The following is a 24,515-nucleotide window of genomic DNA, read 5'->3' as shown; positions in this document are numbered from 1 at the left end:
ACTGAGCAGTCAAACTGTCTTTTAAAAATTACAGAGGACGTAATTAAGCTCCAGAAATAAGCAGAGAAAAGCAATTTTAATGTAAACATCCTACTTCTGTAGAGGACACTTATTTCAACTCGGCATTAATGCCCAAACTCTTACTTCTGGATTCTTGCAATTCTCTACAAGGCTTCTTCCAGTATTTCCTTGAGTTAGGCATTTAGTTTGCCCCCTTACATTTTAATCTATTTCGGACATTTTGACACGTAACTTTCCTTTTAATCAGTAGAAAAAAACCCACCCGGTCAGATCAGCCTACCAGCGGTACCTGACCTAACAAACCACCAACATCGTTCGGTGTGGATGGAGACATTTGGCCTTGCCACCAGAAGGCCATGGAAAAACAGATCACGACATATGTATTTGAGCAAACCATTGACCAAATATAGCCAGCCACCAACGATGGCCATGGAGTGCTATCCACCGTGCAACACCGATTCCAATCCTGCAAACATCTGACATTCGCCAAGAGTCCAGTTCTTGGACTAGCCCTGGAAGTTAGGCTGGCAAGCAGGTCTTTGTACCACCAGGGCCTTAAGGAGCGCGGGAGGGGGGATGGGGTGGGGGGTGGTCGCTAAGTCATATAACGGCCTGGAACCGCCGTTCTTCAGACAGCCCAACCGGGGGGGAGCGGACCCCGAGGGCACCCCAACACCCTGCCGTTATTCCAGCCACCGAAATCCCCGCTGCGGCGAGGAAAACACCACTTTCGGGACGAGCCGGGGCTCCACACCCACCCCGAACTTTGCTCAGCACCCCGCGCCTCCCGCGACGAGCCGCCCCCGCCGGCATCCCCCCTCCCCGGCCCGTGGCGGCGGGGCGCTGAAGCGGCAACCCCCGGGGCGGCGGGGAGGGGAGCGCGGCCGGGGCCGGAGCATCACCCGCGCCCCGGCGACAACAAAGCTCCGGCAGGACCGAGCGGGGGGAGCCCCCGGCACCGAGAGGGGGCAGAAAGTGACAGGCGGGCGCCCGGCGCCCCCTCCCCGCCGCCCGCGGCCCAGCGCGGCCGAGCGCCGGGCCCCCCCTCCCGCTCCCTCCCTGAGGTAAACAAGCGGGCGGCCCCGCCACCGCCGCTCCCCCCGCCCCGCCGCCGCCCCGCACTCACCTCAGCGGCCCCCCGGCGCCCGGCCGGCCCCGGAGCGGCGCAGGCGGAGACGCACACAAAGGGTAATAAAGGGGGAGGAGGGGAGCGCGGGGGGTGGGGGCTGCCCAACTGCCTGCCGCTCCCCCGCCGAGGTGCCTCCCGCCGGGGCCGCCTCTCGGGTTCGCTCTCCCTCCGCCGACGGCCGCGGAGGGGTGGCGGAGGGGGGGGGGGGAAGGGGGGAAGGGGGGAAGAAACTCCCCGGGCTCCTCCGGCGGGGCTGGGGGGTGGGGGGGAGAAACTCGGGGCGCCTGGCACCGGCCCCCCGCCCCCGCGCCGATGCCGAGCGGAATTAGCGCCCTGTCCCTTTAACGGTATAAATAACGGGCCCCCCCGCCCCCCCCCGCGCTCCTCATCATCAGCTGCTGCTGCTGCTCCGGCTGCTGGGGCTCCGGCGCTGCCGGGGAGGAAGAGGGGAGGCAGCCACTGCGCATGCGCCCCGGGGAAGCTCGGGAGGCCGCGGGGGGGGGCAGAGGGAGGGACGTGCCTTCCCACAGGGCCGCGCGCGCCGCGCGCACCCGGAAGGAGATCCGGCTGCGGGGCGGAAGGAAGTGGCGGGGTAAGGCCGGGGCGGAAGTGAGGGGGCGGCTGGGCGAGGAGGAGGAGGAGGAGGAAGAAGGGAGGGAGGGGGAAGGCCGCCGTCACGTGAGGGGGCGGCGCGGGGGCTGCCGGGAGCGCGGCAGCTGGGTGGGGGCGGTGCGAGGGTGGCCGTTGCCGCGGCCGCCGCCTGAGGTGAGGGAGTGGCGGGCGCTGGGCCGGGCGGCCGCTCGCCAGCCCGCCGCCTCCGCCGGGTGCCCCCGGTGACAGGGGGCCGGGAATGCGCCGTCTCCCTTCCCCCCGGCTTCGCGGGTCCGGGAGGCTCGGCCGGCGGGCGGGGTACCGGCGCGCTGCCGTAGGCCGCCGGCTCAGGGCCGCCCCCAGCACCGGGAGGTGCCTGGAGGCCGCATCGCCGCTGCCGCGCGTCTCTCCGGTGTGGCGGGGCGGGGGGAGCGGCGCGTCAGTGCCTGCCCCTGGCGGCGCTCAGGGCCCTCGGCGCGGCCCGGGAAGCGCGGGGGGACGGCTCGGAGTGGCGGCTGCCGGCGGCGCCTCACGGCTGCGGCGCTTCGGGCTGAGCTTCGGAGCCGCGGATAAACGAGAGGAAGGGGCGTGCTCCTCCTCCGGCCGCCTGGCTGCTGTTGTATTCCGCTTTCATTAATTAACCGCTTCGGTTCAGCTGCTCCAGCTTCGTGGTTTCGTGCCTTGTACTCCTTTGTATCCGCTTCCGTAGCGACCACGTTGTTTATGTATGTTTTTAGCAGCCGGTCTCGTCCTTTGCATACTAAGCTACCGTTCCGGGAACTGAATGGCACTGGCTTTACAACGGAAGGAGAAAAACTGGGAGAAAAGGGAAAAAGCTGTGCTAAAATAAGCATAAATTGTTGCAGAGCAAGTCTTGGAAGCTTTATGTTAGCACAAAGAAGGAGAATTGTTTTTTACTGATGCTGCTTATTGAGAGAGGCACTGTAGTTACTGTTACAAGCTGCACCAATATAAACATGGATAGCTAGTTCTTCCTATGAAAAGTTAATTGTAGTGATTTTGAGCATTCCGGTAGCTTGTTCCAGCTGCTGAAACATGAATACATTGTTTCAAACTATCTTAAATGCACTTAAAAGGGATATACTACACTTGGTGGCTGGGCAGAGGCAGGCATGTACAAATGTCACTAGATAGTTCAGCTTTCTTGGAGTAGCAATTTTGTTCTTCGCAATAACTTATCTCAACTGGTAAGTGCACGAGTTGTGCAATTCCTGGTTCTGTGCGAGGTCGGCCTTTGTGTAGCTGTGCTGTCTTAGTGGAACTGGGCATGAGTTACAAATGTCATTGTTGCTGTTAACTTGCTAGAAAAACTTGGAAGTCTGTCATATCAGTTGCATTAGGTACTGTTTGCATTACATGGAAAAACATCGAAAAGCAAATGCTGTTCAGAAGTTTTATGTAAACATGGATTTAATCTAACAAGAAATCAAAAATGCTTTTGATGTTTTGGGTGAGGTGAACTAGTACAGCTATCAGTTAAGAAATAATTTTCATTACAGGTTCTTACACATGAGTAGCTATCTTGTTTGCTATGCTAAGTTTAGTTCACTAACATCTGAGTACAGTTTCTGACTAGCGTTATTTGGAAAGCAATGTTACTTGTTATAATCTTTGTATTCTCTTTTTATTTAAGATGAAAACTGCAATGAGTAAACGTAGGTTTAAGGAGAACAGTGAAGCAAACAGAGAATGCATTTCACAGGTTAGTAACATCTCGATTAACAGACTTTTTGAGTTATGAAACTGACATCCATGTTTTGTAGATTTTTTTACTAGACCAGTTAAAAAGGCATGAACAGATACATGTAGTTTCTAGGTTTGTAAATGGTTTTGGTATTTATGTTCTGTATTTCAGCTTCTTACCTGATGTTTGCTTGCTTCAAGCGTTACAGTAATGATCTGCTTTTTGGAGTCTTAGTGAAAATGATTAAAGGTTGTCTTGTGCTTTTAGAGCCATTTGTGGCAACAGATTTGCATAAAACTATTTTTACTATTCAAATTCTTTATCTTCCAGTTTGTAGGGTGAATCGGAATCTAGGCAACTTCTTTTTAACGGCCTAGGTTAGACAGGACAGCAGCTGCCAAATCAGTTTCTTTTTTTTTTTAAAGCTTTATTTGTCTGTTTTCTCACAGTGGCCACTTCAAAACTGTGGTGCATCTTGTAGTGAATTATCTCTGGTTCAGCGATTTCTTATATTTTAATATAGGAAGACAACCTTTTCACTTGTAAGTGGACAATGCTGACTGTTCAGGTAGATTATTCGTTAAACCAGAATAAATCTGGAAATTAAATCAGCAAGACTTTAGTAGAAGAAAAAGTAACTGAAAAATCAGCTAGGCAAGTACAGCTCATATTAAAAAAGAATTCTTTTCATGAAGCGGAATTATTAGTGAAATAGATTTCTGTTGCTGAGGAGTAGTTCACAAAGATGCATCCACATGTGTTTATTTTTAAACTAAAACCGCCAAGAGCTGATGGTGATAATTCCATTATAAATTAGATACATCTTCTTCTAACACTTATCTTCAAGATACTGTAAGCGTGTTGGTAATGTACCCCAGGACAGTGACTGGTTGGCTAAAACGGGCATCAGCGAGTAACTGCTAATTGAGAGAAAGGCAAAACATTTGCCATGCAGTATTGCCTTGGTATAGGTTTCCCTGGGATAAAACACTGCACTCTTTCATGATTTTCATTGGATTCAGCAGAAATGAAAAGACACCTCAGTTAAGAGGTGCAGCTGAAGAATCTAGAGAAAAAAACACACGGAGGGGAAGATGAGGTAACTCTGGTTAAGAGAATGGAAAAGGACGTATAGATGCACATGATAATAATATAGCTAGTTTTCAGGTCAAATGGACATTCACTTAGACTGAAAGACAAGGTGCTTAAATGTGATTTTAAAGTAAAATAATTTCATTTATAGTTTGCAGTTTAATCTGTGTCCTGATTTCAGCTGAGACAGAGTTAATTTTCTTCTTAATAGCTGGCATAGAGCTGTGTTTTGGGTTTGGTGTGAGAGTAATGTTGAAAGCACACTGATGTTTGTAGTTGTTACTAAGAATGTTTATACTCTGTCAAGGACTTTGCAGTTTCTCAGGCCCTGCCAGGGAGAGGGCTGGAGGGGCACAAGAAATTTGGAGGGGTCACACCCAGGACAGCTGACCCGAACTGGCCAAGGCGATATTCCATACCATAGACCATCATGTATCACAGTATATAAAGTTGGGGGGAGCTGGCAGAGGGGAGTGGGGAATTGCTGTTCAGAGACTGGCTAGACATCAGTCAGCAGGTGGCAAGCAATTGTATTGTGCATCCTGTGGTTTGTTGGGTTTTTTTTCTCTTCGAGTTTTATTTGTTTGTCTTTTTGTTACCTCCTTTTCCATTCTAACTACTGGTATCAATATTGTATTTTACTTTATTTCAATTATTAAACTGTCCTTATCTCAAAGCACAGGTTTTACCATTTTTTTTCTGATTCTCCTCCCCATCCCACCAGGGTATGGGGTATGTGAGTGAGCAGCTGTGTGGTACTTTGCTGGCTGGGGTTAAACCATGACACACTGAAATTCTTTGACCATGAGCACTTAAATTGGAAATTTAGCATTATAAAAGGGTGGAATATGGAGGTTATTTTAGGATAGCTTAAATGGCCCATCAGGAGCACTAGTAATATAGAGAGTTCTGCCAATTAGTAAAAATTGAGATTGTCCAGTTTGTGTGCTGCTAGTCAAGTAGTGGGAAGAAACCTGCTATGATGCTGAAGGTTGGTGTTAGGGAATTGAAGATAGAATTTTAAGTGACAGTTCTTAACAGCAGTTAGTGCAGGTGTATATCTAAATATATCCCAAGCAATAAATGCAAATTAATAGTTAAAAATAACTGTATTCACTGTGCAATGTGCAGGAGTTCAGAACTTGATCTAAAAATTAAGCTGGACAGACTTCATTCCATCCTTTGTAAACAAGCTTCTGTTTCATACTACTTCCTGTCCCCCTTCCAAACTTTTAGGACCAGGGTATCTTAACTGAGTCTTGGAGGAAACTGTCAATTTTATACTTTCTAATGTTTGACTGTTGTAGGTAGGCTGTAATGTTGTGAGTGGTGCAAAAAGTGTATTCACTGGGGGTTTTGGGGAATAACTACGTGGGTTATGTCCTGTTTAAGTCATCTGGTAAATGCTTTCTTACCTGTATTACACAGTAGGTTTAGGACTAAAGACACACACTACTATAATTTAATTGAATTTTCTCTTTTCTGCTACAAAATTGTCTGGTAAACATTCACCCTACTGCAACTTTATCCTTACTTTCAAGACCTCTTTATCACTGATAACAATTAAAATATATATGCTACAGAACACAGAAACATGCATATTTTACTGTTTATTGCCATAATTACATAATTGGTACATTCTGGTGTTTGGAACACCAAGCATTCTTTCTGTCTTGTGTTATATCCATAGGTGCAAAAAATTCTGCGTGAAAGATTCTGTCACAATTATGGTACTGGGAAACTGTTTGGAGTTGAACACCAGTACAGGTAAGTGAGCAGACTCAAATACAAAGTAATTTCTACTTTAAACCACGGTAGAAAATCTATCAGGTGAAGTCAGAATTTTCTGCTACCTCTGTTTTTCTAAGTTATACAGGCTTAAATAACTTGCACAACACTTCCAAAAATTGCCTCTGATTTTAAGACTTTTTATACAACTGCTGCTTGCTGTTTGTCAGGCTCTGAGTTTTGGATGTCTTGTCCTTGTTTCAAATCTGTAATTCCTGAAACACTTTATTTTTGAGCCTGAAAGATACTTCTAGGGCATATTCTAATGCTATGTTAAATGACCTGACCAAGCAAAAAGTTAATTTCTCTTGTTGTGAATCTTAGGTTTTTGCTTCAGGTTTTCTTCTGTTTTAGTAAGCTGTGTTAAAAGTAGATCTTGAACCTTGGTTGCCAGCATCATGTTTCTTGGAAGTAGAGACCCATATTCAAAATAAAACTGCTTCCTTGGGGTGATCCAGATGCTGAGGTTGAAGTTATGAAGAAGGGACCTATTGTGATGATAATGCTATCCTCATACTAATCCTTTTACAGGTGCAGGTCAAATTCTAAAATAACAAATGTGTCTAAAAAACTTGTTCTAAACAGTCAATTTTTCCAAGGGTAACTTTTTGCAAGTTGAATTGCCTGATGTGAGCATTAGTTTCCTTTTCATTACTAGAAGGAAAACAACATTTCTGTTATTAAAAAAGTGTAGCGAAATGTACGTGCAGAGCTCACATAGGCATGTTTGTTGTTGTGAGAAATTTTCTGTCATATTAGTATTCTACAAAAGAAGCCTCCCCTTTTTCTATTAGAATTCTGAAAAAAAAACAGTTTAAAAACTGTCTTCTACCTGATATGCCCCTGTTGGTGAATTATACTGGTGAGAAAACACAATTTGCTTCCTGACTCTTTCTTTCCCAAGATGTATCAGGGCTCTTGGCTATAGTTAGCTCTCAGGTAGTGAACAAAAGCATGTACATTTGCTAAAGCTGTTCCATGGTGACTCTTATTAGTCCTTTAGAACCAACTGCATAATGTCCAATATTCTAAGTAAAAAAAAAAGCTTATTTAAATACATACATTTGTAAGCGTTTGAGAATTGGAAGTGTCAGTAGCTTTTGTAAGTACTTTAAATGTGGTAAGAGGTGATAACCCTATCTGAAGATAATTTAGAGTTGTTTGTTCATTCTTTTGGGTGGGAATAGAATATGAACTTGATGTGCAGTATTGCTGCTATCATTCGTAAGCTTTGAATGCCTAAATTTACATATAATCAGTTTTATGAAGATTGTGAAACTGTATATATTTCACTAGATTATTAATTTTTACTGTCATCAAGGTTTTCCTTCAATGCATTTGCCAGACTTCCTTTTTTTTTAAACTATAGTGGTATCACAGAAAGCAATCTTTTTTTTTTTTTTTTTTTTTTTTTTTTTTTTTTTTACCCCCTCAAGAAAGGAATAATTATTGAAGTCTGTCCTTTCATGGTGGAGGACTGCAGAACTTTATGAATTAGTGATAGTCTCGATTTCTGCATGTTTTAATATTTTAAAATATTTTCAAAGATCTGATCACGCAGCCTTTTGTACTTTATTGTATTACATTTTGCATGCCTTGAGTGTTGGCTCTGAGAGTAAGTTGAAATGTATCAAGTTTTCTCTTATGTTCTAAAGATTCTTTGCATTTTCCATAGTTTCAGTGAATTTTGTCTGGTTTGAAGCTTGTAACCTATTGCTGTTGTTAACACAGACATCTGCTGGAACTGCTGAAACGAACTGTGATTCATGGAGAAAGTAATTCTGCCCTCATTATTGGACCCCGAGGATCAGGAAAGACTGTGGTATATACATGCATTAAAGTTTATACAGGGTCACATGAAGCGTGAGGTAGATAACCTCACTGAAGTCCTGAGAGCTAAATTATCATCTCTGCCTGTTTTATAAATAATTTCAAAACATTCTAGGACTTCTTGTGAGCTAATTCTGTTGAATGACAATATAGAGAAATTGATCTCCTAACACTCTTCTAAAATTTGTCCAGTGCTGAGTTCCTAGTGGTTTTCTAAAATAGAATAGCTTCACGTGCGGCTGACAAAAACATGTACCTGTCCATCCTCACAATGACTTGCAGAATTATGCATGGTTTTGGAATTCTTTTGTGTGTCTTCACCAGGTTTCATGACATGTTACAGGTACCCAGAACATGTGAAATGGAAATAATTTTATCAGAACAAGTTGCTTTTTTCATTCAGTGATCTGACTACATCGTAGGTTCTGGTTTCTTTTGGCATTTCTCCTATTACAGTTCTGAAATTACTCTTGCCACAGAGGAGCTCATCTTTGCAGTTAAACCCATGTTTTCCTTACTCCTGAAAAGTTAACCTGCTACTGCTTTTGGGCTTCCACTGTAAAAATGACTGAAAAAGCATCCAAAACCTAAAAGGAGTAGACTAAGGGGTGGATTTCTACAAACATAGCTGTTTGCAGGTAGAGAATGTAAGCTATCTTAATCCTGTTTTAAACATGTTGGAGAATATTGTTACCTAAATTCCTAGGAGGTAGACTGTTGTGTGGTAGTTCTAGCTTACAAGTGTAGGTTTTTTATTTTAAAGGAGCTTTTTTAGCTGAGTCATGTGAAGGAATGACATCTAACTTAAGTGTTAATACCTTATATTATGCAATAATAATACCTTAATATTATGCAAACACTTAAGTCTTTTATGTGAGTATAGAGTGTTAAATAGGTTGGCTGTTAATGCAAAATGTATTCAAGACTGATAAATTAAAAAAAAATTCGCAAGTCTTCCCAAATGCTAAAGCAAGTGGCCTTCAAGCTTTTAAATGCAGTTCAATAGAAATAAATTAATAGATGGGAAACGCATCCGTGATACAGCTGACACTGATCATTCTGCCAATTTGTTGACAGCTTTCTTGTTTTGCACTTCAAAACCAGTCAGTTTTGTTACCTTCTTTTGTTAACTGTGACACTTCAGAAGAAGGGTCACTGCCAAAATCCTGTGCGAGTGGTGGTGGGGAAGGAGTTGATAAACCAATGGCAGATGAGGATTTCTCCACCTGTCTACTTCATGCTAGTCTTGAACTGGAATTTATTTTTTCCTCCGTTAGGTTTACAGATTTCTAAGTAAGCAACAAGCACTCTCATACTGCAGAAAAAAAGTTTTTTTAGATTTTCTTGTATTTGCAATGTAGACTTTAAAGATACAATTGAGACTGTTGTATAAGGGGCTAGCCAGAATGGATGGCATCTACTTATTTGGCATAAACCTGAGAAACCAAGGGAATAACTTTTTTGTTCCAACTAACCATACAGTAAATGTTGGCACCTATAGTAGGAGTCTTAACTGTATCTGCTTCTAAATACAATATCGATGGCAAAGCATAGATGAGCTCTATGCTGTGAGCAAATTGGAATAAATGTGAAAGTTTAAAAAACCCACAACAGAATGATCCCTGAAATAGTACGTGCCCCCGCTCCAATCACCAAACTCAACCTTCTTTTTATTACTTAAATTTTCTTCCAAACCTTTTTAATAAGGATAGCGAATTTGTCATCCTTCCTGCCAGAATATAAGTAAATAATGTATGCAAAATGAATGATTTTCTTACTTTGTATCAAGTAAAAGATGTTAGTTTTCCAAAAGTACTGCTGGAGACAAGAAAATTGTATGTGTGTGTATATGTATGTATACATACACATGGATGGGAGCTGCAAATGCTCAGCTGAGGAAGCAAAAGCAAAGATGTAGCAAGTGAATGAAAAGCTAACACTTCATCTGCTTAGGTGTATTTTAATACAAGTTCCTTAAGACTTTTACCAAGAACAAGTTCTTGATGGACTGTAAATTTGGGAGCGCTAAGTTTTATAAGAGTAGTTGATGTAATTATGTGCAGTTTAATTTTGTCTCACACTTCCTAACTTAAAGAGGAAAAGAATAAGTAATAGTGTCTTTAAAAAATTAAGTAAAGGTTTTTTTGTTCTACAGCATCTAATAAAGCTGAATACTATACTAACTCAAGACAAATTCTCTCACATCTCAGACTCTGAAAGCACTTTTCGATCAAGCCAAAAGCCTGAGACCCCCAAAATGAGTGCTTAAAATACTGTAGTTCTTATATTTCTTTCTCTCCTAATTCAGCAGAATGAACAAATGAAATGGCTACAGTCATGGTAGTGAATGCAAAGTTGTCATTTTAGTCTTGAAAATACTCAAATGCTGTTACCTAATGAATCTGCACATACTGCTTCCTATCAGATAATAGCCACTTGTACATTTTACTGTTAATACATCCATCTTTTTATAAAGAAATAATGTAATTTTTTTTTTCCTAGTTATTAAACCATGCCTTAAAAGAGCTCATGGGAATTAAACAAGTTCAAATGAACCTCTTGGAAGTTCGTCTGAATGGCAAGTAATACAGCGTTATTCCAAGTTGTGTTCTGTTCTGTTGCTCTATATTGCATGTACTGAACAAAACAATTCGGTTTCAGTAATTGTAATCTAGCATCAGTTATGGACACGTTTGTCTGTGAGCTCCAAAACACCTTTCTTTGTATCTCTCTATATAAAGAAAACTTTTGTGCTTTTAATGACTTTTCGAAATGTTAAAAATCAGTTGTGACTGAATTGATTGAAGTAACTTATTACTTACGGAAAATTACTAGTCTTACTTTCTGAAAAGGCATAACTTTGTAAGGCTGGAAATGGGGAGAAGCTTCTTGATAAGTTTCTAGTGGCTGTAGACGTGGCCTCCTGGAGCAAAGGAGAACTGCCAGTTCTTCATGAAAAATCATGTTCTTTCAGGGCTTCTGCAGACTAATGATAAAGTGGCCCTGAAGGAGATCACCAGACAGTTGCACCTGGAAAATGTGGTTGGGGATAAAGTTTTTGTAAGTATCAACTTTATTACACTCTTTGCTTATCTCCCTCACAGATCCTTGCCTAGAAAACTAGCTTTATGGAATGGAGCTTGTTGAGACTGAATGGACTTTGAGAGTTTATTAGCAACATTGTGATGGGCTGGTGCAGTCTTTTCAAAGCTTTCTCTTTGAAAATATTTAATGATTGATGGCAGTCATGAACCGTGGCAGCATTTACTTGTGAAGACCCTAGTTTACAAACACTTCAAGTGTTTGCAGGGGGGTAGAGTATTTTGGAAGCATCGGCTTTAGCGTTTCAAGACAAAGAGTAAGCAAGTTAACCAGCCAAAAAGCAGTGTCTTCAGTATATTTGCAACCTCTTCTAGTTCATAGGGAAATCTGTCCGGGCTTCCTAGAGCTGTCATTTTGCATAGCATTTCTGTTAAAAAATTTGCTTCTATTACCTTTTCCCAAAGATAAAAAACTCATTTACATTAGTACTGAAGTCAGTAATAAAGAGAATAACTGAAGTGCCTCAGATTAAATTTCACTCATCTGAGTATGAAATAACGTGGACCAGCGATCTGAGCTATCCTGGTTATTGCCTGTTACTCCATGAGTGTTGTTCAGAGACCACGTTCTGGTATGGCAGAAGGTCCTTCTGAGCAGCATCTCCTCCTTTGCTCCCAGGTAGGGCCTTTGAGATTGGCAGAGTTTACATAGTAATGAGACAGGTGTAACACCAATCCAGGTGGCTAAAGCAGAATTATGAGAGGGGATGCAGGAAGGTGAAATCGCAGTAGGTGAAGTTTATTTTCATCAGTTGCATTTGGAAAGCTGAAGAGATGAGATGTTACTACTTCAGTTACGAGAAACCAGAGAACCAGGCTAGAGGCAGTGTAGAATACAAGATGAAGCATAGATTATAGTTATTAGGCTTTATTATTTTCTGGAAATGCTTGCTTCTTAGGCTGTGATTTGGTTTCTTACTTAGTCCAAATTATTTTAGAGACAGAGAATGGAAAGCCCTTTCTGGTGGTGAGCTAAATTTTTCCCAAATACAGCTGCAGTAATAAGAGGAAATTGCAAGTACTCAACTTCAGCATAGCCATATGAATGAGTTGTCTCTTCAACAGAGTACTAGAACAACCTTTCAAAGCCCACAGTTCCACTACCAAAAATGCTGGAGGCATAGCTGGACTAAAATATGCTTAACTCCCCTATAATTTTCCCCAGTAAGTTATTGTGGAATATATAGTACTACTATAAACTCTGAGCCATCTAATCCCTTTGGTTGCACAGGGGCATGGATACAGTGATTTTCAGGACTGTCCTTACTTCTCTCTGTAGAAACTTTTCCTTTCTTAGCTTCTGCAACTTACATTTAGGGAGTAAATTGGCTTTTCTGTCTTCTCATAGGGCTTGTGGTCTTCAATTAGTTACTTCTCCTCTTGCAACTTGTATGCTTGAGAGTGTGTAAATGTGTGTGTAACTGAAGTAGGATAGTCATAGCAACTCAGTGTTTTCTGTCAAGAATGTTTGATGCTTTCATTGATCTAATAAGGTTGCAAATTAAAAAAAACCCTGCAAAGTGATCATTCTCAGTGGAACACGTTAGGTGGCACTTTTTGCATGTGTGTAGATGGAAAATGAGTATGCAATAGCTATTTATGGAAGGATAAAGCTACTTGTAAATTTACCTTACTCTAGACATTCTTCTGATCACTAAATGCAGGTCTGAGGCAATTAGTTGGGGGTTTTTGGACTGTGGATCAATGTGGAGATGACTATCAGTCGTCTTGTCCTGAAGAGGTTAGGATTATACAATGTAAAGTAACATTATGAATTTTCAAATTGTGCTGCTTTTGAAAAGGTTTTAGAAGGAGATGGCCTTCATTACATGTCTGAACTTGATGTAGTTACACAATTGTGAGAATGACATTGAAAATCTATTGTGAAACTTTTTTTTTTCTTTTTTTTCCCCTCTGTATAGGGCAGTTTTGCTGAAAATCTTGCATTCCTTCTTGAAGCTTTAAGGAAAGGTAAGCATTAGTAGCCCCTGTTCTGAAACTGTGTGTGTGTTTGTCACTTGGCTAGAGAAGTTAGCATATACATGTTTTTCCATCTACTCCTACAAGTGGTATGAAGAAATCTAGTCCAAGAATGTGTCATGGTTACAAAATAATGTAAAAAACAGGTAATTCTGAACAAACATATACCTAACATAGTTGATGCCGTAAAGGCTTGTGTGTGTTGGTCAGCTATGAAGGATGGATTCTTTTATCCAGATGGACGCTATTAAAAATAGTAGTTTTTCCTTAAAAAAATACCATAAAGTCTGTCTTCCCTTGCAACCAGAAATGACGCTCAGCAGAATACTACAAAACCTTACCAATTGTTCAGTGTATTTTTCTTTTTACTGTTGTAGCAGTACATATGTGAAAGGAGGGCTTAGTGAAAAGCTGAAAGAAAACATGTGAATTGTTAAACCACAATTTGTGAAAGCTGTACAGGTGGAAGTCTGATGAAATGACCATGCTAACTTTTAAAATTGCTGTCTCAGGAGATCGAACTAGCAGTTGTCCCGTCCTGTTTATACTGGATGAATTTGACTTGTTTGTTCATCACAAGGGTCAGACGCTGCTCTATAACCTCTTTGATGTATCCCAGTCAGCACAGACTCCATTAACAGTTATTGGACTGACATGTAGACAGGTAAGAAATTACACTTGCTCATGCAACATTTTTAGCTGTTTTAAAGAGACTTTTGTCTTAGTTGGAATGTTTTCTCCTCTCTTGGAACTTTACTTAATTTTCTAAGACACTTTTCTCAATTATCCATTTTTCTGACTTTTGAATTAGGAAGAGTTGGGGGGGGATAGGGGGGAGATTAAAAAAATCCCACAAGTATTTGTGCTGAGAGCAAACTTGGATGACAAAAAACCTTCAAAGCTTTCAGTTTTACTGCTAGAGGAGAGCAAGTTTGCATTTCTAAGGAAACACAAGGTTGTTGTCCTGTATGACTGCAGAAAAGCCATATTTATCCATGTGGCTGGTGTATATTATACTGTCCTTCGCTCCTTGGAGAGGCTGCTGTGCATTTCAGTTCCTCGGTCAGTAGTTGGCAAGAGCAGACTTGTATTAACCTACAGTGTTCTGTAGGTGAGCGATGTGCTTTTTAAGCAAACGCTTCAGTAGGGTGCCTTTACTGTAGTATTAGTGTGTTCAGAATGGGTTTAGGATCAGTGTTACACTTGCTGTGAGTTTTACAATGACATTATAGGGAACTGTGGACAGATTATGCATATACTGTGAAATAATTACTTAGTAATGCTACAGAACCTGATACTTCATAAAAATTACACTTTTTCTCAATAAACTGGATTAGTTGTGAAGATTGCCAGGTTATGACAAGAAGTAGTATTAAAATCTTTAATGGCAGCCTGGATCTGGGGTTGATTTGGTTTAGGTGATATTTAGCTGAGAAAATTTCTGGTAGTTAATAGAATAGTTAATAGTTCATTTAGTAAAATACAATCTTTTCTTTTGCTCCATTACTGTCCTGAGTCTGGTATCCTCATCACCTATTTTTTAGAACCCCATATTCTGCTTTTGAATGTAATTAAGGTATAGTCTTCAGAGGCTGTACCATGGCTGTGGTGGTAGCTGTTGCTTCCAAGTTGGTCGGCTGGTGATTGTGTTGTTTTTTTTTTTTTTTAAATTGCTGGTTCATGTTGCATGTGACTTGTAAATCGAAAGCAGTCTTTGTTTTTTTCACCATTGGCTCTCTTTTTGGTGAGGAATTTCAGTATTCTTCATGCCTTCTTTTAGTGCAAGTAAAACCACCAAAACCAACACACAAATGCTTAAAACCAAAAAAGCCCCCCCCCCCCCCCCCCCCAAACTCCTAGAAAATAGGAGGAATAATCATTCTGTCCCAGTAGGAGGTAGGGGGGTAGTATTGTGTTTCTCTAAATGGATGAATCCCACAGCTTGTTTGTGATGCCAGTCTATTGCTATGTGTTCCGAGAAAAGTAAGCTTTTACTCTATTATCTTCAACCAACAACTTGATGGCAGACTTGCTCAGTTCTGTGTAACAATCTTAGAAGATAAATATTGGCTCTTAAGTTGTGGGGGTTTTTTAAGCTCGATTCTTTCAGTCTGACAAAAGGCATGTGAACTGACAGCTGCCAACCTACGTATCTACTGAACAGACAACTTGTCTAGAGCCAGGATCGGCTGAAACATCTTGATTGCAGACTTAAGTAACCGAAATATTTACATAATCTATGGAGAAAATTTGCTGGGTATCCTAGCAACTACTTATCCTGTATGATGTAGTGCATCACGTGATTTGGGTAAATGGCTAGTTGTTAGGCGTTTCAAGGCATGTCAATTATAATAATTAGCAAAGGTCTTGTTAGAACATTTTAAGCCTGAGAATTTAATAATTCTTTTTTTAAACACAATTTACTTTGTTATTTTCTCTTGTAGTTTTTAATGTAGCAAAGAATGCACTAAATAAATTTGCTTTTTTTAATTATTACTTTAACTTTTTTTTAACAAGGATATCCTGGAGCTCTTAGAGAAGAGAGTAAAATCAAGGTTCTCTCACCGACAGATATATTTGATGAATTCCTTTGATTTTAAACAATACATTAGGATATTCAAGGAACAGCTTTCTCTTCCTGCTCAATTCCCTGATGAGTCTTTTGCACAAAAATGGAATCAAAATGTTCAGGTATTTAAAGATCTTTATACTTGGTTTTAGTAAAACTTCTAAAGTAAGACCAGTTCATAAGTGTAAAGGCTTTACCCAAGATTAGTATTTCCTTTCACTATTTAAATTTGGTAGGGGATAAATCAAATTGTGATAGAGAATCTCTGCTTACTGAAGACTGGAGGTGAAGTGTCACAAAACAGTCCAGAAAGTTAGGGTAAGTTGAAAAGAATGGTATTGTCAAGCGTAAGCTGAGCTCTTTCTGGAAGTTAGCTAACTGGTCGCTTTTCAGGTGAGAGTGAAATGGATTTGCTGAGATGATGAAAATATTTTTTATTTTTTTTTTTTTTTTTAGCACCTCTCAGGGGATAGAACTGTGCAGGACACGCTGCAGAACCTTTTTCACCACACTAAAGATCTGCGCTCCCTTCATTTGCTCTTGGTATGTATTTGAATAGGTATATATAATATCTTCTTGATTTACAACAATCAGTAAACACCACTTGTGTTTTCCAAGCCAGTTATCTGAGCTTTATTTGAAACATCTTTTTATTTAGCAGGCTTTTGACAGTACTGGTTTCTTGCACGCTTTATCAGTCCATGCTTTATTTATGAATTTAAGTAGTTCTAATTTCTGCAGTAGTTACATTGTGAGGGTGTACAGTTTTATTAAAATTGTGGTGGGGTTTTTGTATTTAAAATAAGTTTTGCCAAGTCTTTCCATTATAAAGCAAAACTGTAAGTGAAATACTTTCACAGTATTTTTTTTACTTTTCTGAGATTCTTTTTCGTTGCTGGTGAATCCTGAAAACTCCTTGTTCTGAAACCTACTTTTTCTACCTTTAAGTCTGTTGTTACAGCCAAATGTTCCTCTGTTCTTCCTCTTTCACTAAACACGTTACTGTACTACACCTGCATCTCTTCATCAATGTCTGTCTGCTTCAAAGCGCAGTAGATGTTGGTGCTGTTTTTTTACTATGGTCTTTTACTGTATTCTTGCATCACCTTAGGTTCCATGTTGCCGCCCTCCTGACACCCTTAGGGTTTGTCTGTGTTCCTCTCGGGCTTCTTGAGCTACTCTTGAATAACTCTCTGGGTAGGTATTAAAAGCACATCATGCTGCAAGAGCTAAAATATTTGTTGTTGTCATCCTTCTTTCCACATCTCCTTCTTCCTAAAACGTTGCTCTTGCTATGATGCTCCTGAGCACAGATTGCTTGTATTTATGAAGCAGTCGCTCCAGGATACCTCTTCAGTAAGAGCGTTCCCACAGATCTACAGTCTTGTTCTTCACAAAGAGGAAATGCTTTTGGGGTTTTTTTATCACTTCCAATTTCTTCTTCTGCAGAGTATCAGATAAAATCACTTTGAGCTGTATGGTTGGGCGCCACTTTGTTTTCCAGAGCTGGTTTCAAATACGGAGCAATTCAGGTAGCCCAGATGCTGCCCTGAATTCGTCCGTTACCGTATTGCTAGGCCAGGAAATGCGATCTTAATCTCTTAAATCTTGAGGTGCTGGAAGCTTGAGGCTACTCATCTCTGCAGAGTGACCACGTTATCTGGCATCAAGGGCCCAGGGAGGCCTTCAGAATTTTACTCTGTAGCCTCAACCTTTCTTGTTTATCTTAGGGAAGAGGAGGAGGGCCTCCTCGCTGTGTGGAGAAAAATTAGACTTCTGTCTTCCTGTTAACTTTGAGGGAAGACTTCGGTGTTCCTAAGTAGGTGGTAAAGCTGACAGTGAACTTCCTGCTATCATGATAAATGAGCTGAAACTTCATGCGTGGTCAGGCTTTCTTGGAGGGTGTCTTTTTTTTTTTTTTTTTTTTTGTTAAATCTGTTAAAAAACCTAGTTAATACGAATTCAATAACATTCATTCCAGAAGTAACACTTATTTAAACATCTTAAAATATCTATGTGCTTCTGTCAGTGCGAAAAGCCCACTAAATGGACCTGCTTATCTTGTGTTGTGCCAGTATTCAGATTTTAACCTTCAGCTCTGTGGTGGGCTGTTGTTGGACTCCCTGCTGCTGACAGCTTTTCCGAGCACTGGGTTTATAGCCGCTCTAAAAACTAGATCATAAACTTCCTGCTCTAGTTCTGAAATACAGAGCGTGATCAGTCCTTTTTTTTTTTTTTTTTTTTTTTTTTTTTTTTTCCTTTCTTTCTTTCTTTTGGTAGTTCTCTGTTTGCTTGAGTTATGAGATTGCAGATATTTCTAGTTTAGGGGCACCCAGTTCTGGCTGGCTGGAGTGAATGCCGGAGAAGGAGCCCATGGCTATCTGAATAGCCTCCCTTCAAGCTCCAAGGTGTGTCAGAATTGAGGCTGAAGTTCCCGATTGCTTTCTTCAGCATGTTCTGATTTTTTTCCTTTACAAAGGGGCAGTTTCACCCTGAAGTCATCTTGCTCATGAAAGTATCTAATGCAGATTCTAGTGCTTCTCTAAGTCTTTTGTATTAGCTAAAGTGTGGCTTAACCACCCCGCAGGATGAATTTTTCATTAGTTTTGAAAATGTGGAAGTGTCTGCCATTTGAGCTGGTGAGAAAAGCTTCATGATGGGCAGTGTGGTGGTGGTAATTGGTGCTACTCTTGCTAATTACCTGCTTTTTGATAGCAAGGACTTGTTTGCAATGACCAACTATTTTAAATTACATGTAGCGCTCCCCGTTGCTTTGCCTTGTCACATGAACACAATTTTCCATGGAAACCTACTACCTGTTTCATCTTGCGGTACCCTACGTGGTATTAGGCAAAACCTTGATCCTTGGAAAGCTTGGAAGAATTGAACAAGTTGAGTTTTAGCAAAGTAATTTTTTACCTGAGTAGAAATAGGTAGCTCATAACTGAGCTGGTAAAATAGTTTTGCTTTTGGTAAATGCTGTTTCCCTGTGGTTTCTCTCCTGTGGGTGACTTCATGTGGTCTGCTGCTTGTCTGTCTGTGAACCTGGTAAACCAGAAGATACTCAGCGCTCCAGGCTGTTTGGTGTAGTTACCTGTTACAAATTTCACTAGCCCTGAAGCAGAGGGGGCAGTGACGTACAAGAGATTCTGCTGTGTTTCCTGCATTTCATTTGACAGGTCTGTTAGGACTTGGGGCTGTCATTTCTTTACCTTCCCCTTCTTCCCCGTCTGATTTCCCTTTAAGCTTTATAATATAAAACCCCATTCCATACCTTTGGAAGTCTGGATGATTGTGCAGGTTTTGGGGGCTGTTACACCTATAAGGACGGAAATGTGACTGGAAAAGACTGGTGGTAGATAACATTGGGTGTTCTTGGTGAAATACCTCAACTAAATGGATGAAATGAATAGTTTTTCATCACACAGACCTGCAAAGTGAGGAGGCAGTTGCTAAAAGCCATTTTTTCTGTTGACAAATATTAAACTACACAGTATTTACGATGCAGATAGTTAAAGCCCTAAAGAGCTAGTGAAGATCGTTGCGGTGTGCCTGCTGCTCTGCAAAGGCTTGTGGATAAGCAGTAGCTTTGGAGGAGCAGTGGCGGAAGAGGTCAGTTAACTATATATTCAGGAACTTGCATTTGTTCAAAACACACTTTCTGTGACAGGTAATGGAAGACTGTTAAAGATTCAAATTGCAGCTCTGTGAGTTTAGCAAACGTTCTGCAGGGGTAACTAGGGTCTTGTCAGCTGGGGATGCCTTCCGACACTTCCTTAGCACTGTCAGTGACATGAGTGCGCTGTAGCTTTGTGGACAAAGGTACGTTTAAAATAGTTGTAAGTCATCCTTACAGCAATCACTGGAGTATGCTAATCCATTGAAATTAATATAAACAAGTTAATGAGTGTTTAGCTCCTGTAGTGAGGAGCTTTAAAGTTTTAAGCCTGGCAAACCTTCCTGGCAAAATGTAGTTTTAGCTACCAGCTATTTACAAGGTTTTCAGTGAGCCTGCTTCTGTGTGTAGGGTTTTTTCATTAATGTTTCCAGCAGGTGACTTGAGGGGAAATCTGTTCTTCTGAGTTCCATCTCCAAGTGGAAAGTGTGTCTGCTAATTAGTAATTAAATGAAAAATGTCTTCTGCTTTATTTTTAGATGCTTGCTGTGAGTAACATTACTGTGCATCACCCACTTATCACTGCATCAGATCTTCACGAAGCAAGCAGGCAGTATAGAATGGACTCAAAAGCAAATATCATACATGGTAAAGCTCAACTTTTCCTCCCCAGATGTATGTTAGGAGTAAGGAACGCGTCGAGTCCCTCCCTGCAATTCCCCTGGTTTAAGAGCTGCTGTGTAGGGCAGTGTCCCCCGTTGGTATGAGCTGCACGTGGACTGTCTCTGCCCGTGGAGTCTGCTCTTGCCTAATTTGTGTTCATACACACATGAGGAGATAACATTGCCGAGTAAGCCAGAAACCAAGTTACAGAATAGCTGATGTAAATCCTGCTACGCAGGGAGCTTGGGCAGTGCGCTGCTATGGCGCAGGCTCACAGCTGTCGGCACCAGACGGCCTGCCTAGTGCTTCAGTGCCAGCCTGGGCGAAGGAGCCAGTCTAGGCGGCGTTTCTGTGCTGTGGTGGAGGAAGGGAAGGCGCGGGCCTGATCCTGCCAGTGCTGGGAGCTGAAGGATTCCTAAGGTGCTTTGGATGGGAGCTGTTGCAGCAGTCTGTGTTTGGTTTTGTACAAAAACTTAAGTGAACTCCAGCAGCCCGCAGACACCTGCATTTAACTGAGCTGCTGCGAACGCGATAGCAGCTCCTCTGCTGTGTCACTGTGTGCTGCTGCTGCTGCCGCTGCCCTCGTGCGGGCTGGGCACCCTCCCTTTCTGAGCCTAGGCAGGTGGGGCGTGCTGAGCACTACGCTCAAGTTTTCTCCGATAAGCATTTTGGAACCTGTGCAAACAGCCAGAAGAAACAAACATCTCCTGGTGATGAGACTAAGGTTAAGTATAGCTACGGAGGGAATTGCTTCCCTCATCAGGAAAAGTTAACCTATCCCATTACTTCTTTATGGCTCCCAGATTTTACAGGCTTGGGTTTAGCTTCAGCCCTGTGATTCTCAAAGTCTGCTTAGTACTGGGGAGCTAATCTGCTGTGTCACTTCTTTAGCTTTGAATAGCAAATAACCTCTTCAAAATCTCATTTGATGCCATGCTGTGCAGTAGCAGGGAGGTTGTCTTGGTGCTGCTAAAAATTCCGTGTCATGCCATACAATCTGCAATGATGGCTTTTATTAAATAACTGTCTTTTTGAAGGAAGCAGACTGTTTCTTAGCGTTCTTGCTTCAATGGTCTGAAAAACAAGTATTCTCTTACCTAGCCTCTCAAATTCTGGAATTTTTTTACTTTATGACGATGCATAACACAAATAGGTGAGGCCTACAGCATATAAAAATAGAGTTATAAAAATAGTATGGGAACTGCTTGTGTTTCTGATATGCTTAAGAGAAATATTTAGAGCTCTTGTCTTTCCCTCTAGGTTTGTCTGTCCTGGAAGTCTGCCTAATTATAGCTATGAAACACTTAAATGATATTTATGAAGGAGAGCCATTTAACTTCCAGATGGTTTACAACGGTAAGAAAAATGCATGGCTTTACAAATACTAAATCATTTACTTTTCCCTAACTAACTTTTTTTTTTCTATTACTGATGCAGAATTCCAGAAGTTCATACAAAGGAAGGCACATGGTATGTACAACTTCGAAAAGCCAGTTGTCATGAAGGTAAGCCTGAAACGTCATTTCTTTTAATTGTAAGGGTTTAGATATTGGGTTTTTTTCAGCACACGGATTTGAGTAGTCAAATGTAGCCCTAGAACTGAGACAAGGGGCTTCAGGGCGGTGTGTTTGGGTAGTGCCTGGCCCCTGGCACTGCTGCTGGCCTCCCACGCCCTGCTACTGTTCCTGGGGTGAGGAGCTCCAGGCTGTGCTGTTCTGGTAAATAGTTACACTTGAGAGTTTAGTACCAGCGTGAAGACCAGCAAGTGTGAGCTTAAATGATTTAAGACTGGGGTTCAGCAAGAACGTATCAGAAAAGCTTCCAGAGGAGGAATTTGTGTATGTGTGTAGGTATCTTCAGCTTGCTCGTTCACTCCTGATGTTTAGAAGTGATGCCTCCAAAATGTAATCTTACCGCATCAAAAATTGCTTTTCTCAATCCAGTCCCAGTAGATCCGACCGGTATGTGGAATGAATTTGTAGCCTAATATGTCTGGTTTTGCCTCTCTCAACTACAGTCTGAAGTGCAAATTGAAAATAAGATTTTGGTTACAAACCTGATGCTTTTGGGCTGTTGCTCAGCGAGTGTCACTGCCAGGCTCTGTTTGGGGATGGGGTCCTGGGGCGTGATCCTGCTGCAGCGTAGCTGTTGTGCATCTGGTCGTGCAGGTGCTGCAGCTTCTGCTCATGAATGTAACCCAGGGACCAGCAGCTGGGGGTCAAAGCTTGCTTCCAGTCTTGCAGCTTTTAAGCTTGCAGTTTCATCTGACATTATTCGGTTACAATTAAACTAGGAATTCTGCAGTGCTGCCTGCACACTTGCAGTAGACTATTCCACTTAGTTTCCCCGAATACTGGAGCCGTTCCTGGTCAGTGACATGTACACCAGGTTCAAATACCTTTTCTTTAGGAGGAAAAGTGAATTCTGCTTCAGGTCGCACAGTTGGTGCACTTGGCTGTCTGTGCAAAAGGATGTGAGGTAAAATAGAGCTGGCCCTGAATGCCTGTCTGGGATCGCACGTCATGGGCATCATGAGCAGCACAGCCTGAATGATGTTACCTTCCATTTCCTCATTATTTTTTTTCTTTCTTTTGGTTTCAGGCATTTGAACACTTACTACGACTGGAATTAGTAAAACCAATAGAAAGAACATCTGTACGTGCTCAGAGAGAGTACATCTTAGTGAAACTGTTTTTGGACAGTAACCAAATCATGGATGCCTTGCAAGTGTATCCAAACTGCCCAACAGATGTGAAACAGTGGGCAGTGTCCTCACTCAGCTGGTTGTGAATGTTCTAGAACTTGAAATACTACTTACTTTCAAAACTTTTGGAGTTTACAGTTAACTTTAGAAGATGTAATGTCTACCCGTAGCAGGGTGTTCAGGTTAATAAATCTTTGGAAGAAGCTTGCTTTGCTGATTGATCTGCGCATTTTGGTTTTCAAGAACTACACTGACGTAGATTTCGCTAACTGAAGTGCAGCTCAGTGTTAAGGTTTCCTCTTGTGCGCAATTTCCACTCTGTAGGCATCGAAGCTCACTGGGTTTCCTGGTCTCCCATCAAGGCTGCTTTAGCTGCTGGCACGGGGGCAGGTGGCCACCAACAGCTGCAGGTCTCTTGCTCCAAGTGTGAAGCGCAGACCCGTCTCTACTGCAGTTCAAAGCTCGTCCTTGGTGTACTTCTCAAATTTGACTTGATGTAGAAAAGTTATTTAAGTAAAGCTTTAATCATAACTGGCTTCAGCAGCAAGCGCTGGTTTTGTACAAAGCATGTCCCACCTCTGCCGGTCACCCTGTGACAGCACGGCACTAGAGATGTGACTGTGCTGCCTGGCAGGGCGCGGGGCACGCACTCCTGAACACTGCTGCTGCCGTCGGAGCTGCTGCGGGCTTTGTGAGGCGAGGAACTGGGTTTGCAGCTGTTCTCATGAAGGATCTGTACGACAGGTGTGTAATACCGTGTATGTACTTCCAGGACAGAGTGTCAGAAGTACGTTCATTTCTGGGTGAGCGCCGTCCTTGCAGCGTTGGGCACAGTCTGGTCCCTGGAATAGCTCACAGTGACCCTGCTGATAGGGGCAGCTGACGGGGTGGAGGTGCTGTGCTGGGACCCTCCTGCTGCATTTCCCAAGGAGGGGTGCAGGAGAGGGGTGCTGTTCTCCTCCCTGAGCAGAGCAAGTTGGCTCCTAAAGCCTATGCGATGTCACAAGCACTGCGAGTAGCCTGGGGGCTTCAGTCTGTCAAAAAGATGAAGACATTTTAGTGGCTTCGTTCCCTGGTTTCATGCCACTTGCTTCTTCTCAGTCCGGGGGTTACTGGGTTTGCTGCTGGGTACAGATACTGTTCACAGCATCTATGCATCTTGAAGGGCCGAGCAGTGCTTGGTAAAGCAGGAGAACAAGTGATGGGGGGGGGGGTGACTTTGGTCTAGGTCCTGAAGTGATGGCTGGGGCAGCCTCTGTGATGCTATCAGAATGGAATGCCATGGCAAACTATAAATAAAAAGGCTGTTGCAAGGTTTTTCTGCAGAAGTACTTACTCAGAAAGGAAAGTACTCAGCCACGGCTAATCTCTTCCTGTCTCTGTGTAGGTCATGTCTTCCTAAAGGAAGACACCATAGTCTTCCTAAAGGGGAATGCAGGTGTTATGCCGTACTAGGGGAGCAGGGAGTTCAGGTGCTACGCAGTACTCATGAGCAGGGATGGTGATGCCTGTTTCATTCCATAGTTACTTTGGGTGAGCTCACTGCTGCGCCTGACCAAGGGAGCTGCCCGTTCAGGGCTATTGCTGGGGATCAATCCTGCTACAGCAGCTGCTCCCTGTGCCCCTGCCCAGTGGCTCAGTAATGGGCTGCAGCTGGTGGAGCGAGAGGCTGCTCATCAGAGACTCACCTTGCAGGCCCTGGCACTGGAAAATCGCATCCTGTTAG

At 42.4% G+C, this 24,515-nt stretch overlaps 2 protein-coding genes across 20 annotated transcripts in view; one reads left to right on the top strand and one right to left on the bottom strand.

Annotated features, from left to right (window-relative positions):
- MBD5 (methyl-CpG binding domain protein 5) overlaps positions 1–1,710 on the bottom strand; it is a 176,059-nt gene extending 174,349 nt beyond the window's left edge. For 12 of the 15 annotated variants that reach the window (XR_013930136.1, XR_013930137.1, XR_013930138.1 and 9 more), the window contains exon 1: positions 1,148–1,710. The gene's annotated coding sequence lies outside the window, so the exon portion shown is untranslated. The remainder of the gene's footprint in view (positions 1–1,147) is intronic. The other 3 variants (XM_080400053.1, XM_080400055.1, XM_080400057.1) reach the window with 1 other exon arrangement.
- Positions 1,185–22,997, top strand: ORC4 (origin recognition complex subunit 4). 5 transcript variants are annotated; one of them, XM_080400092.1, is made up of 14 exons: positions 1,185–1,209; positions 3,396–3,464; positions 6,229–6,305; positions 8,058–8,148; positions 10,659–10,734; positions 11,131–11,216; positions 13,180–13,228; positions 13,750–13,901; positions 15,755–15,928; positions 16,263–16,349; positions 19,962–20,070; positions 21,346–21,441; positions 21,523–21,590; positions 22,687–22,997. In XM_080400092.1, exons 2-14 carry the CDS (start codon positions 3,396–3,398, stop codon positions 22,873–22,875), a joined length of 1,323 nt encoding a protein of 440 aa, XP_080256218.1. In that variant the 5' UTR covers positions 1,185–1,209; the 3' UTR covers positions 22,876–22,997. The 5 variants fall into 5 exon arrangements, with proteins under 5 accessions (XP_080256218.1, XP_080256215.1, XP_080256217.1 ...); XM_080400089.1 differs by lacking the exon at positions 1,185–1,209 and adding an exon at positions 1,807–1,915; XM_080400091.1 differs by lacking the exon at positions 1,185–1,209 and adding an exon at positions 1,924–2,466.
- Positions 22,998–24,515: the final 1,518 nt, after the last annotated feature.

Source organism: Falco punctatus, assembly GCF_963210335.1.
Source record: "Falco punctatus genome assembly, chromosome: 8".
Lineage (NCBI taxonomy): Eukaryota > Metazoa > Chordata > Aves > Falconiformes > Falconidae > Falco > Falco punctatus.
The sequence above is the reverse complement of the archived record's forward strand: the minus strand, read 5'-3'. Positions and strand labels throughout refer to the sequence as shown.

Excerpts from the sequence above, each read along its gene's own strand:
- ORC4 (XM_080400092.1), top strand. The coding sequence starts at position 3,396 with ATGAAAACTGCAATGAGTAAACGTAGGTTTAAGGAGAACAGTGAAGCA. Across the intron at positions 13,229-13,749 it reads TCTTGAAGCTTTAAGGAAAG|GAGATCGAACTAGCAGTTGT; the intron begins GTAAGCATTAGT and ends TTGCTGTCTCAG. Across the intron at positions 16,350-19,961 it reads GCTCCCTTCATTTGCTCTTG|ATGCTTGCTGTGAGTAACAT; the intron begins GTATGTATTTGA and ends CTTTATTTTTAG.